This window comes from Centropristis striata, chromosome 16 (genome assembly GCF_030273125.1).
Source record: "Centropristis striata isolate RG_2023a ecotype Rhode Island chromosome 16, C.striata_1.0, whole genome shotgun sequence".
In the NCBI taxonomy this organism is placed as follows: Eukaryota; Metazoa; Chordata; class Actinopteri; order Perciformes; family Serranidae; genus Centropristis; species Centropristis striata.
The window spans coordinates 8,710,751-8,725,499 of NC_081532.1; the positions used below are offsets into that span (position 1 = coordinate 8,710,751).

The 14,749-nt window shown below is 40.0% G+C and overlaps 2 protein-coding genes and 1 non-coding gene across 3 annotated transcripts; all 3 read right to left on the reverse strand.

The window, feature by feature from the left end:
• Positions 1-1,595: 1,595 nt before the first annotated feature.
• Positions 1,596-1,678, reverse strand: trnal-uaa (transfer RNA leucine (anticodon UAA)). Its single transcript has one exon. It is a non-coding gene; the product is annotated as a tRNA-Leu (tRNA).
• A 1,115-nt stretch (positions 1,679-2,793) lies between these two features.
• stx11a (syntaxin 11a) lies at positions 2,794-6,399 on the reverse strand. Its single transcript, XM_059353673.1, has 2 exons — positions 6,141-6,399; positions 2,794-4,358 (listed from the first exon to the last, which is right to left on the reverse strand). Exon 2 carries the CDS (start codon positions 4,351-4,353, stop codon positions 3,481-3,483), a length of 873 nt encoding a protein of 290 aa, XP_059209656.1. The 5' UTR covers positions 4,354-4,358; positions 6,141-6,399; the 3' UTR covers positions 2,794-3,480.
• Positions 6,400-7,117: 718 nt separating this feature from the next.
• On the reverse strand, positions 7,118-8,705 carry LOC131988715 (syntaxin-11-like). The gene has a single exon (XM_059353933.1). The coding sequence runs from the start codon at positions 8,575-8,577 to the stop codon at positions 7,717-7,719; it is 861 nt and encodes a 286-aa protein (XP_059209916.1). The 5' UTR covers positions 8,578-8,705; the 3' UTR covers positions 7,118-7,716.
• Between the last annotated feature and the right edge of the window lie 6,044 nt (positions 8,706-14,749).

A 14,749-nucleotide genomic window follows, 5' to 3' on the forward strand; every position in this document is an offset into this window, starting at 1 on the left:
ATCTGAATGTGCTTGAATTTTACTGTGCAGCTAGATGGCGCCATATGCACACAACTAAACCTTATCAGATGAATCTAATGATTCAGGTCAGACAAATGTCAATGCACACCATCCACTGTGATGAATCAGCATGCGACTTAGTTTTATCTCATTGTAAAGTCATTGCATGGTGCACGATGAAGGCAAAAAGTATTTTTTAAGCAGAACCTAGACGTAGCATTCATTCGTGTGACACAGAAAATATGTTTTAAGTGTTTCTAATCATAAATTGCATTTACAAGTCCAATATTCTTGTTTAGACCATAGCAGCTGATAAAAAATATATATACTTTTTTTTTTTTTACTGCGTCAGACAGCAATAACCACATTAAGCAATCTTGGCTTAGCTTGTGTTAATGAGCCTGCCAATCAGCACAGAAGAGATAGACTGCAGTTTTTAAATATTTGTGGTTGAGCTACATTTGTCCAGATTATGCGTTCAAATACTGATTTAACGCTAAAATACGAGGTGAAGTGTGCTTCATGTATTTACCTAAAAAATCTCCTTTACAAAAGGAAACACAAATCCATGAGCTACTTACAGTTTATCAGCTGAAGGTGTTTCCCCTCTTGGTGTCTGAACCTCCGTGGCTTTGTTGATTGGCTGCAGGTGTGTGTTTAATTACGAGGAACATGTGGGAATAATAGGTATTTTTTGGCAGAAAAAGCACAGCTGATAACATGAACGATGGCTCAGTTCCACTAGGAGTCCCAGTAAGCTTCTCTAGTGAGTCAGCATCACAATAACAGCTTGAATGCAGCTTTCATTAATATCATTAGATACATCTGTGCTCTTGTCAAAATGTCTGCCGTGAAAAAAAGTCTATTAGCAACTTTTAGAGTCACAAAGCAGATGCTACTGGGCTACACGTAAATGCCCGGCAGTGTGTAGATAAAACACAGAAATGTAGAATTATAGCCTACAGAATAAATAATTACTCACGCATTAAACGCCAAGGGTGCTTTCAAATCATCTGGGACACTGCCACGTAAAATTTACGTTATATTTTTCTTTTAGTGAGTGGGAGAAATACCCCAAATGTTTGCGAAATGACAAACTGCCACTTAATAGTAAGTCGTGGTGTTTTTTTACCTGGAAAAAAAATCCCATTTTAGCCTTTCTTTGTCCCATTTAGCCTGAATGCATAAAGTCGTCACCCAAAATTGTTTCCCATATTAATTAAAGAGTGTTTTGAAAATAGTTTGATTTTAGCCAAACACTTAATACAATGCAACCTCCTACAACAATTTTGGTGCTGTATAGCCTTGTGTTTTCAGCTGCAGTAGTTCATCACCAGAAAGAGAAAAACATCATGCTACAGTTCTGCAGGCAGCGCTTTGTTGAATCTTGTAAACGACATTTGTATAACGCTGCCTATAGTTAAGAGCCCATAAAACTTCATTTGTCCCATCTTGCCTCGTTGACAGAAATTCAGCATGACTACAGTTAGGACTTTCCACTGAATTGCACCTCACAATAAATCCCCCTGTTTATATCGATGGTCTAATTTTAATATTTTCTCTTATTGTTTATAATTAACTAAATTACCGTTTTCTACCAGGAGTGGGGTTCGAACCCACGAGGACATATGTCCATTGGATCTTAAGTCCAACGCCTTAACCACTCGGCCATCCTGGTACGTCTCCCTATGATGAAAAATAACCGTCAGATCGGGAATAGCACACAAGCATGATTATGTCGGGTTTTATCATACACAGTCAATGGTCCGGACAGGTAAGTCCACCTGAGTCAACGTATGACGCCAGAGTGCAAAGTCACGCTGTCGGTAAATACCCTCCACTAACCACACGGCGCTGCTGAGGAAGTGCAATCATTACTGAAACCCATTTCAACACAGAGCAGCAGAGCAGTGACTCTTAAAACTCCCACTGGTGTCTCATGTGATGGTCTCAGTCCGCTTCAGTGTGACTGGTGGGAACTGGGGATCCCCCAGTGAGTGATGGACTGCTGCACACAGGAAAATAAAGCTGCCTTTAATTTGACTATCATTACACTCAAAGGACAAAGAGAAAGGCCTGCTGTGCAAACAGAGAGTACTCTGCTTAGATTAGTTTCCCATTCTCTATTGACTACAGCGCAAACACCCATGTGCACATAAATCCCGGCGCCCTTTTGTGTGAAACAAAAACCTGCTCTGTGATGCAAATGACTTGCAGTGATAACCAGTGAAGCTACAGGACAGCACAGGTTTGAAGATGACTGTTTAATGTCAAAACAGTTAAGGCAATACAGGGAGACTTTTCTCTCATGTGAAGCAATAGATCTTAAGAAACACGAAGCCTCGGCCCATAAGCTGCCGATAACTATACATGGGGGTGGCTGACATGTTGCGTAATCCACACAAATCTATCTTGCCTTACCAAGCTAACCACAATCAGAGGCCGTGCTGTGTGCACTGTGTTTCTTCAGACTTGTTAAGCAACGGCTGTTATAAGAAATGCGCCTACTTCAAGTTTCAGTTTACAGAATAGATACAATCTTAACTAGCCTGTATATATTTATTTACACTACTTAAAGCTGGGGTAGCCAGTTTCTCGAAAATGCCAGAATTTGAAAATATAGCCCTCCTCCTGCAGCAAACTTCATAAGCCCCTCCCAAAGAAGAGCACAGGTATATGCATGCTCTTTATACAGTACCCTGAACGAGGACTAGTCATTTATTTCAGTCATCCCGATGCTATTATATAACTATATCATAACAGCAATTTTATGAGAATTTCTGTCCTGTTTTCTGTACAAACCTGTTCCGTTTTGCATTGTAGACTGTTGTTCTCAATAGTGGAACAGAAATTTTTCTGCTGGATTTTCCACTGTTGAATCAGTCTTTCACCATCTGAAGAAATGTGCACGCACATCTGCTTTTGTAGAACAGCCAATAGGAAAGTCCCCTCTCTCTGAAATGACCTGTGATTGGTCAAAGCCTCCCATCACAAGCTAGTTTTATTTTAAAGCGTTTAACGTGTAGAAGTCTAGTTTTTGAAGATTATTATATGCTTAAAGGTTATTATTGAATTTCTGCCCAGTAATGCAAAGAAAGAAGCCTACCCCAGCTTTAAAATCTCATATATCATTACAAAGTTTAAACCTGAAAGTCGAAGGACGAAGCTGAGAGTAATGAACTGAATTATTGCACAGTAATCTTGCACGGGCTGTTAATAGTAACAACCAGGAAATGTTAACACCCATATCTCACTGTATACATTTGCATATGTGTGTGTGGTTTGAAGGCCTCTTCTCAGGCCACCTCAAACTACATAAGAGCATGAAATTAGGACACTACTGCTGCTTAAGAATGAAGTCAGTGCTTAATTTGAGAGGAATAAATACATAAAACCAAAGCAATATATTACCCGCAGCTCTGAAAGCCGATTTGAATCTAATCTCGATATTCTCATGACATTGAGGACACTGATGACGTCTCATCTGCAGCAGGGGAAACAACAACAGAACAGTCTCTTGCATGGGTTGCTTTTCTTGTACTTCACAGCCTTCTTGATGTGAATTTGAGCTTTGGCGACATAGTCCTGAGTCGCATCTAAATTTGCTTCGATGTTGTCCAGCATGCAGCCCTGCTCCTCCACCAGCTGGGCCATCTGGAAGAACAGCTCGTGGATGTCCTTGATGCGGCCCTCCAGCTCCAGAAGCTCCTTGTGCCGGTTCTCGATCTCGTTGAGAGCGGATCTGGCAGTTCTCCCCTCCAGGAGGAGATTATCCGAGAAGACGTTCCACTTGCCCGTCTCGATCATCTCGTCAATCTGCTCCCTGCTCACCTCCTTGCCCATGATCTCCGCTTGCCTCTGGATGCGGGTCTTGCAGTTCTCCCTCTGGACCATCTCGGCCTCGTTGAACTCAGACATGGCTTCGTGGAAGCCGTTGGTTAGAGAGATAAACTGTGAACGCACCATGCGAGCCACAGCCGATGTCGGCCCGTGCTCCTCATCCATATCTTTGCTCAGCTTCCCCAGCTTCTGCAGCCGAGCGTAAACGGCCTCCCCTCTGGCCTTGATGTCCCGCCCGAGAGCGTTGGAGTCCCGTTTGATGCTGCTGAACCTCCGGACGGACGTGAGGAACCTGGTGTTCTGCTTCCCGAGGCGCTTCACGTCCAGTTTGAGCAGCAGCATCTCCTTCCTCATGGACTGGGCCTCTTTGTAGAGACCGCCCAACACGTCCTCGCCCTCAAACACGATGGCGTGCTGCTCCAGATCCTCATCCTCTGTGGTGAGGTTCTCCTCAGGCCCGGGCTCATTCCCTGCAGGCTTGATGGTCTGCAGCTCAGTCAGTCGGTCCTTCATCTCACCTGCATAGAGGAGTCAGGAGCCTTTAGTGACCTTTGACCTCTAAATAGTCTTGAGACAAATTGACATTCTAGGAAATTTGTTAGATGAGAAGCCCACATATCTGTCTGGTGTTAGCTTAGCTTAGCATACAGACTGGAAACAGGGAAACAGCTAGCCTGGCTCTGTCCAAATTAACAAAATCCACCTACAAGAACCACTCAATAATTGACATACTATTGAAAAGATTATTTTAATGTAAATATTAAGAAACAGTCCAGCCCATAACCCAAAAAAAATCTAATTATTGAAATGTCAAAAAAATAAATACAAGTTTGTGGGGGTTTTCTTATTCTTTCCTACGTCATCTCAGGACCCCTAAGATTTCATTTGTGACCCATTGGAGGGGCCCAACCCCCAGGTTGGGAACCACTGAACTAAACTAACAGTAAATAGTTAAAACTAGCTCCTCAATGAAGCAGATCAGTAGAAATATACTAATTCATTATATATCAATAATCTACAAACATAAAATATTAATATTAATATTATAAATAATCAGTCACAGGCTAAATTATCCTGCAAATCGAATGTTTACTTTTGATACTTTAAGTACATTTCACTTAGCATAATACTTCCTCTATTTTTTTTTTTACAGAGTTTTACAGTAAAAGGCCTAAATATTTTTTCCATCACTGACAAATTAAATCCACCTTCTCATGTTGGATGGTTAAAGGAAATCATGTTACATTTACAGTAAATCGATTTTACCACACCAGAAAAAAAGGTGATACATTTAGGAAAATATGGACATCTTTAGTTATATACAGTACAGGCCAAAAGTTTGGACACACACCTTCTCATTCAATGCGTTTTTCTTAATTCTCACTGAAGGCATCAAAACTATGAATGAACACATATGGAATTATGTACTTAACAAAAAAAGTGTGAAATAACTGAAAACATGTCTTGTATTTTAGATTCCTCAAAGTAGCCACCCTTTGCTTACTAGAATATAAGACATGTTTTCAGTTATTTCACACTTTTTTGTTAAGTACATAATTCCACATGTGTTCATTAATAGTTTTGATGAATTTAAATGTCAATAGTCATGAAAATAAAGGAAACGCATTGAATAAGAAGGTGTGTCCAAACTTTTGGCCTGTACTGTATGTATACATTTTCCCCTTGAGAAAATTGTGAATGATCTATATCGTCTATGAGTATGAGTAATGTCTTCCTTCCTATACTATACGGTTTACAATTTTGCATTTATATATAGTGTTGTTTGTAGGGTTTTTAGAGTGCAGAAATATTCTGTGCACTACACTGAGTTATTTTCTAATAGTTTTTGCTATATAACTTGGAAATGCAATTAAGAGATTTTTAAAAATATTTTAAAAAGAAAACAAAATGAGTAGCGTAATGATTCATTAATATCTTAGATGTACTCTCTGATGGTAGATCAGTGTTAAACTCCACGGGAGGAGACTGTTACTTCCTCAGCTGTGACACTTTTTTTTTTTTCAAATTACAGCGTCGTTCAGACTCAGTTATTTCCGACTGAGACAAACTGTCACTTTAGTGTTATAATGTAAAAAGAAAAACGGGGGGAAAAGTTTTACAAGGAAACAATGCACATTCACAAACCTTACAGCACCGCTTGCATTAACGGTGAAACTCACGAGTGAAAATAAGTTGACAACAACAACACGCTGTTATAGAAATACGCCTTTAAGAAGTTATGAATCGATTATTTTGGTACATTTTTCTCATCGACACAATAAAACACAGAGCACACATACCTGACTGCGTTCTCCTCCTACTCTATTAAAGTCTCTAAAGCAGAAGAGGCGACCACGGAAAGACTCATTTCCTCTTTTTCTCTCCGTTATATGTCTAAATTTCAACATGTAAAGTAGTCAAGTGTCTTTAGTGTTTTCTGTTCTCCCACAGACATCACACTGACACACTGACAGCCTGCAGCCTGCAGGTACCAATGCGGAAGATCACGCCTTCTTCCCCCCACAGACACATTTCACACACACTTCACACGTCAAGGGTCCAGGAAGGAGGCGATCCATCACACGCATCTTGGGCTCGATTATTGCTTTCTCTATTCACACATTTATGGTCGGAATGACAACCGAAAGAAAGTTTAAATAAATAAATAGATATGTAGCTGTTTCAAACATAAATACAGGAATAAATAAAAGCAGAACTAAATAAAATAAAATAATATCCTGTAAATATAAAATACATCCTGAAATAAAGAAATTTATAAATAAACAAATAAATGACCTCTCACCTCATTACCATACAGAATACAAAAAACATATATTTTTGTAAAATTGTAAAAATATATTTAGGATATTTATTTATGAATGTCCTGTTTAATTATATACTTTTATTTATTTATTTATGCATTTATTTATTTATTTATGCATTTATCTATTTATTTCCATATCTATTGTAACACTTATTTATCCTTAAATGTATTAATTTCCATACTAATGGATTAATTTCTGTCCATATATATCAATTGATTTGTGTTTTTATTTTTTAATTTATAAACATATTTATTTATTTCCTAAATTATGTATTCCTGCATCCATTTAAACATTTACTGACGTATTCCTAAATACATTTATAAATGCATTAATTAATTTCCATATTTATTTCTGTCCTTACATATATTTTTATTTATGTAATTATTCCTGAATATATTTATAAATGCATCAATTTATTTATTCCTCTCTTTAGATATACATTTATTTATTTATTCCTGAATTTATTTATGAATGTATTAATTAATATTTATTTAATTACTTTTCTATACTTATCTTTAGATAAACATTTATTCCTGAATATCGTTCTAAATGCATTAATTTATTTATTTATTCCTGTATTTATTCAAGCATTTATTTATTTATTTTTATTACTTCAGTAATTTTGTTAGATTGCACATATCTTGTTACCGGAACATAAAATACAACAACAGTTGACAACTGACTTAACTCCAACTGTCAAATAATTGTAGGCCTTCTGGTGTTAAAGTATATAATAATATACTGTATATTTCCCTCTGAATATAAGGGGAGGAGAAGTATGAAGCAGTCTGAAAGGAAACACTGAAGTAGAATCCAAGTCTTTCATATTTGTACTCCAGTGAATGTACTAAGTCATTTCCACCACTGGTTTTGATCATAATCATATGACCTTCATCAGCAGATGGAGCCTCAGCTGTCATGAAGTTGATCAAAGTTATTGGTGGTGAGATTGTTTCTTAAAGAACTGATGATTGATAATAATGTGTTAATGTGTTGCTCCTTTAGTTTACTTTTAGTGGACTGGATCCAGAGCCTGTGGCCCTCACCAGATCTAATTGAAAAAACATGGAAAGCAGCCACAAAACATCTTCTTGAAGGGGTTGTTTTTGTCAGATGCGGTTGCTCGCTCCAGCTGGAACGTGGCTTCCTGAACCATCACGTCAGTATTTTGGACGTTTTTCTGGATGTTGTCGAAGGCTACCCCCTGCTCCTCGACGAGCATAGCCACGTCCAGAAACAGCTCCTGGATCCCCTCGATCCTCTTCTGCAGCTCCTGCAGCTCCTTGTGTCGGCTCTCGATCTGCAGGAAAGCCGAGCGAGCCGTTTTGCCCTCCACCTGTGCACTGAACACGTTCAACTCCCCGCTCTCCATCATCTCCTCCAGATCCTCCTCGCTGACCTCCCTGCCCACCACCTCCATCTGCCTCTGGATCTGCCGTTTACAGGCGTCCTTGTGGTTCATCTCTGTGTCATTGTAGCTGAACATCACCTCCCGCAGAGCATTGCTGAGACACTGGTACTGTGTTCGAGCGATGCGTGCTGTAGGGTCAGAGCTGCCACGCTGGACCTCCAACTCCTCTCTGAGAGCATTCATCGTGTGCAGCCGCTGCAGCACGGCCTCTCCTCTGCTTTTAACATCTGCCCCGATTGCATTGGAGTCCCGCTTTATCGCTGTGGGGTATGAGGTCTTGTTTAAGGCCTGGTAGTTCACATCTCTCAGGTCACTGATGTCATTCTGGATCTGCTGGATGTCCAGACGTATCTGTTGGGCCTCCTGCAGGACACCATCCAGGTCCTGGTCCACATGTGAAGCTGCCGCTGCCTCGTGCTCAGACCAGTTGTCCAGCTCCACTGTGCTGAAGCCCTCAGAGTCCGTCTGCACCTGATGGAGGTGCGTCAGACGATCTCTCATGTCTGAAAGAAAACATGACACAAAGGTGACAGAAAGAGAGATTTTAGTTCATTCATCTGGGTGCAAGAATGTCTCCATCATGTTTGAATGAGTTGTGAAAGGTCATAAATTAAAGGTGCTCATTGTAAGATATGGAATGTTTTGTTAAAAAATGTTACATTATCAACAGTATGTGAAGAAGTGACATTTTTAATGTTATGTCAAAGACGTCTATGTGCTGTGTTGCAGAGATATCTATAGAACTTAGCATGCTAACCAGCTAGCCCTGGTCTGTCCTGTCTTGTAATACCACTTTGAGTCACTGTAGCATCCAGTCTGCCCTGAGAGATGCCGAATAAGTAGGCACAGATACACTGTTAGCTGTACAGCAGTTAGCAGCTTTAGTTTAGGTCTACATCTGAAACTACATTTACATTTAGTCATTTAGCAGACAGGCAGGCAGGAGGCTTTTATTTTATTTATCCAAAGCGACTTACAGAAAAGGGGAACAATCAAGGTATAGTGCGATAGGTTCATTAGTGCAGCAATAAGTACCAGTGACGATTCTTTAAGGAGTAGAATTGTCGTGTGGTGCTAGGAGAGAAGATGCTCTCTGAAGAGCTGGGTCTTCAGGAGTTTTTTAAAGGTAGAGAAGGATGCCCCCTGCTCTGGTAGGAACTGGTAGTGCGTTTCACAACAGGGAACAACAAACGCGAAGAGTTTGGATCGCCTTAAATGAATAGGTGGCAGAGCCAGGCGCCGTTCATTGGAAGAACGCAGCATGCCTGTATCAGGGCGTTCAAGTCGGTGGGTGCAAACTACAAAAAAGGCCCATACACTAACTAAGATTCTGCATTTAATAGACTGTTACCATGGCATGTTCAGCTCTATCCTGGCAGAGATTACTTGCTCAGCGGAGTGCACAGGGATCAACAGCCCAGCAGAGAGGAGACAAAGGCAGCGATGTGAGAAGAAGCAGAAATGAGGCAGGCGCGCTGGGAGCTAAGCTAGGCTAAGAGCGGCCCTAGGCTTAGCTTAGCTGTTAAGCTAGCAGGCTGCATCATATACTGTGCAGACCGCATTATATTAATGTGATTACATTTCTTGCCATTTATTTATTTAACCTTTATTTAACCAGATAAAAAACCCGTTGAGATCGAGACCTCTTTTACAAGGGTGACCTGGCCAAGAAGGCAGCAGCACACGTCAAAAGTTACAAGACAGACGAACAATAAACAGGCAGCGAAAAGTCCAACATATTAAAAAGTACTAAAGTGCGAATGAATAGGCGGTATAAATAGGTAGTATAAATAAGCAGTATAAAGTGCAGCAGTGATAAATACAGTAGCAAATTAGGAACATGAGCACTGTGCAAAAGATTTACATTGACGTTTTTTGAGAGTTGTGCGAAATGCTCCCAAAGGAATAAGTTCTGATAGTTTCAGCTCAGATTGAAGGGTATTCCAAGCAGAGGGGGCAGAGAAACTAAAAGCTTTTTTACCTTTTTCAGTCCGGACACGAGGGACAGAAAGGTGCACAATATCATTAGATCTGAGGTCATAACGGCTACCAGATCTCTTAAGGAAAGTGCATAGATATATGGGAAGCAGGCCAAGAAGAGCCTTATAGATCATGGTCATCCAGTGCGTATGACGTCTTACAGTAAGGGAGGGCATGCCAGCTTTAGCGTAGAGTTCACAATGGTGGGTGAGGCGGCTACAGCCAGTGATGAATCTCAGGGCACAGTGGTACACAGGAGTTAAAGATTGTAGGCAGGTGCCTGAAGCTGACATGTATACAACATCGCCATAGTCAAGTACAGACAAGAAGGTGGCTGAGACCAGAAGCTTCCGAGCCCTGAGGGAAAAACATGATTTGTTTCTGTAAAAGAAACCTAGCTTCACCCTTAATTTTGAAATCAATTTTTTCACGTGCAGTTTGAAGGACAGTTCTTCATCAATGGTGAAGCCCAGATACTTATAATTGGTGACCAGCTCAAGAGTTTCACCCCGGACAGTTTTGATTGACGGAATATTTTCCAACGGAGTAGATGAATTTGCAAAGATCATTAGTTTTGATTTATCAGCATTTAAAACCAGTTTCAATTTTTCCAGACGAGTCTGCACTGTATTAAAGGCAGATTGCAGAAATTCAAAAGCCTGAGCAATGGCATGTGAACAACAGTAAATAACAGTATCATCCGCATAGAGATGATATGAGGCATTTGATATGTTGGCACACAGATTATTTATGTAAATTGTAAAAAGGATGGGTCCTAAGACTGAGCCTTGCGGTACACCTTTTGTGACCTTAAGAAAGGAGGAACTAACTCCGGCCATCTGAACACATTGTGTTCTGTTTCCCAGATAATCAGCAAACCAAGAAGCAGCCTGCTTGGAGATACCATTTTTCAATAAAATTTGCAATAGGAGATCATGGTCCACAGTATCAAATGCCTTAGACAGGTCAATGAACAAAGCCACACAAAACTTTTTCGAATCCAAAGCCTCAAACACATCATTTAAAACTTTCAGAGCAGTAGTAACAGTGCTATGCTGCTTTCTAAAACCAGACTGAAGAGGATTTAGTATATTCTTCAGTTCCAAGAAATCCTTCAATTGATCACAGACCAATTTTTCAAAAATTTTGGCCAGAATACATAATTTAGAGATAGGCCTATAATTATTTACAATTGAGGGTTCACCTCCTTTTAGAAGTGGGAGGACAAATGCAGACTTCCAAACTTTCGGAAGTTTGTTTGTGCTGAGGCTTAGATTAAAAATACTGGCAAGAGGCTCAGCAATTAAGTCGGCAGCCAGTTTAAGAAAAAATGGATCCAAGCTATCTGGACCAGCTGTTTTTTTGGAATCCAAGTTTTTTAGTGCACTACGGACCTCAGAAGTAGACACAGGTTCAAAATGGAAAGAGCAATCAACAGGGAGACGACTCGCTATAGAGGGTTCATCAGATAAAACGGTGCTTTTAAAATTACTGTTAGAAAGATCAAACAAGTGCCCGGCAGTGATAAAATGTTCATTAAAATAATTTAACATTTCACATTTGTTGGTGAGGTTTACTGCATCTTTAACCAGAAAGTTAGGCAATTCAGTGGAGGGCATTGCACCAGAAACAGATTTTACAGTGTTCCAGAATTTTCTTGGGTCATTTAAATTTTTGGTTGTTTCGGATAAGTAAAATTCTGATTTAGCCTTCTTAATTAGTGCAGTACATTTATTGCGGAGCTGGCGAAAAGTGATCCGATCAGCCTCGACTTTTGTTTTGCGTGCTCTGACCCAGGCAAGATCTCTATCTTTGAGAAGGTCTCCAATTTCGGAGGAGAACCAACGATTGTTTCGTCCCTTTATTCTAAACCTACGTAAGGGAGCATGTTTATTAATTTGATTCAAAAATTCGGAGTGAAAGAAATTCCAGGCCAGCTCGACATCATCAAAGAGAGAGATCCGCTCCCATTCAAACTTTGACAAATCATGCAGAAAAGCCTGCTCATGAAAAAGCTTGAAATCTCTTCTAACTAGAATACGTGGTTTGGTTTTAGGGAGTTTAGCATTCCTGACCACTGCAATGGCACAGTGGTCACTCAGATCGTTTCCAAACACACCAACATTATTATACTTGTGGGGGGCATTTGTTATTATGAGATCAAGAAGCGATGATCTTAATGGGTATTTGATATTAGGCCGTGTTGGGCTATCTATTAATTGATTCAGATTTAACGAGTCACAGATGGATTTCAAACCATCTGAGGCTGAAGACAACCAATCAAGATTTAAATCCCCCACTAACACAAGCTCGCCAGAATTTAACCCTGAGACATAGTTATTTAAGGAAATTAGGGCTTCACTGCACGCTGAAGGAGGCCTATAACAGCCCATGATTGTGATGGACCGTCCCTGTTGGAAATCAAGTTTTAATGCCAAAAATTCAAACTGTTTACTAATGGATATAGACGAGAGGAGAGTAGCATGAAACTTGTTTTTTATATATATGGCTACACCTCCACCTTTCTTGGGACGATCACAACGAAAAACATCATAGCCATTTATACAGATGTCCTTATCTGAGACTGATTTATTTAGCCAAGTCTCAGATAGAACCAGAATATCAGTATCAGTTGTCTGTACCCAAATCTTAATTGTATCTATTTTAGGGAGCAGGCTCCGGACATTCAGGTGTAAGATGCCCAGGCCTGATCTCGCTCTGAATTTATCAGGAGTAGTAATATTTTCCAGAGAGGGGCCTGGGTTAGGTTGAACATTGCCTGATAGCAAAAGGAGGAGAATAATAAAACATTTTCGTTTTATATTAGAAGTTGACTCCTTATTATCAGTATTGTGAATTTTCAGATCAATTAGTGAGGTTTCCGTGTGTATAAAACTGTTTTGTAAGACAGATAAACACATCAAAGAAAGAAGAGATACGCGAATTTCTCCTGGCAAGCAACAGGACAGCAATGGATGTTTGGCCAGTCTGTCAACAGCCAATGACCAGGTACAGGTCACTGACCTGGAAGGACCCAAGCGTGTAGGGGGGGCGTGTCCGCGGACCCCACTACCACAGTTCGAGAAGACCGTCCCACGAGGAAAAAATGAAAAGACAAGAAACAGCGCAAAAATGAACTTCATTGTTACCAACTGTAGACACAATGCCAAGGAAGGCGAACAAAACGGGAGACGAGTGGATGGAATCGTTTCGGCCCACCTCTCGGCAACCGGTGGCTGACAAGGTACCGCTGCTGGTGGCTAATAGGCTATTTATGCTCACTCGAGGAACAAGTATCTCATTTGTTTAAGTCCTATCCCCTGACCAATGAGCTATACTTACCTGAACCAATCAGACTGATTGGTTATGGTTATATTTATATGCAGGGCAGGTAAGATAGCTAGTAAGATAACTTTTGCGATTCATAATCAGGCATGCAGACTCGTCACACAGCTCCACGTCACATTGCTGCCTGTGCTTCCTCACTGCCAGGTTTCTGCCAACCGTACAATCCACTAAAAGATTAATCTCTGCATGGATGAAGCTAGACTCTCTGGGGACCCATCCATTTTTTCTTGAATCTCAGTTCTAAATTTTAGTTTGGAAAGTTCAAAATGCATTTTTGAGAACATTGCGGGTTGTAGTTATTATTTCAACAGTGTCATCACCGCAATTAAGTTATGCAATTCTTGCACAAGATGAAATGCTGTCTGTCTGTCTGTCTGTCTGGCCAAGAATTACAAGTTGTCCATTAAAATTTGAAGGGAAAACACTGAGCTAAGGATCAGAATGAGAAAGGGTAAAAATAAATACAAACTTAGAGACTAAGAATGATTTGTTGCAACAAACAAGCTTATACTTGCTCCAGATAAATGTCTCCTGAGCATGACTGAATATGTCAAACAGGCCTGGACTCAGTCAAGCATGTAACATTTGAAAACGTTTGTAATTGATATGTGAAGCAGCTGAGAGCATTACCCACCTCTTCAGTATCGAGCAATCTTTAGATGATTGCACTCGATCTGCCAGGACATTTAATCTCCCTTCAGGACTCACCAAACAAGTTTTAAAGCGGAAAAGTATGGTATAAAAGTATCACGGAAGTGGAGACACTTTTAAGGGAAATTTAACAAAAACAGCAGAGACAGAATCAGAGATCCTGAACAGCCTGACAAAAAGCCGCCATGAGTGGCACAAAGAAGTCTGTTTGGATGATTTTTTAAATAGATTATTGTAATTTTTTCTAAAAATAAAAAAAATTAACACACATTTCAATATAATGAGGCCTCAAGTTGCCTTTATGTGTTTTCAGGTCAGATTTTTTTTTTAAATTTGATATAAAATGACATCTCAGGTAAGCCTCAAAAGTATAAAAACATGTGACTATATCATGATAGAATGAACATACCTGACTCGTGTGAGCAGTTTGATATCTGTAGATGTAGTTTGCGGCCTCTTGCAGCTGATCATAGAAATGGAAGTTCAGTCCAAAAGACCGTATGACGACTGTAAAAAGAGGGAATGATTTTGTTTTTAAAGTTATCCTTCATCTCTTATACACCTGTTGAAGAGGAAACAAACTTTTCTGCATTCCTGTTGTGTCACATGGAGGCTCAGAGTGACGTACTGTCAGGTGAATCGCAGCCAAAGATGCCAACTGATATTTTCAGGACATCTTTTACCTAAGTGCACG

Coding starts and splice junctions, on each gene's coding strand:
- stx11a (XM_059353673.1), bottom strand. CDS start 4,353: ATGAAGGACCGACTGACTGAGCTGCAGACCATCAAGCCTGCAGGGAAT.
- LOC131988715 (XM_059353933.1), bottom strand. CDS start 8,577: ATGAGAGATCGTCTGACGCACCTCCATCAGGTGCAGACGGACTCTGAG.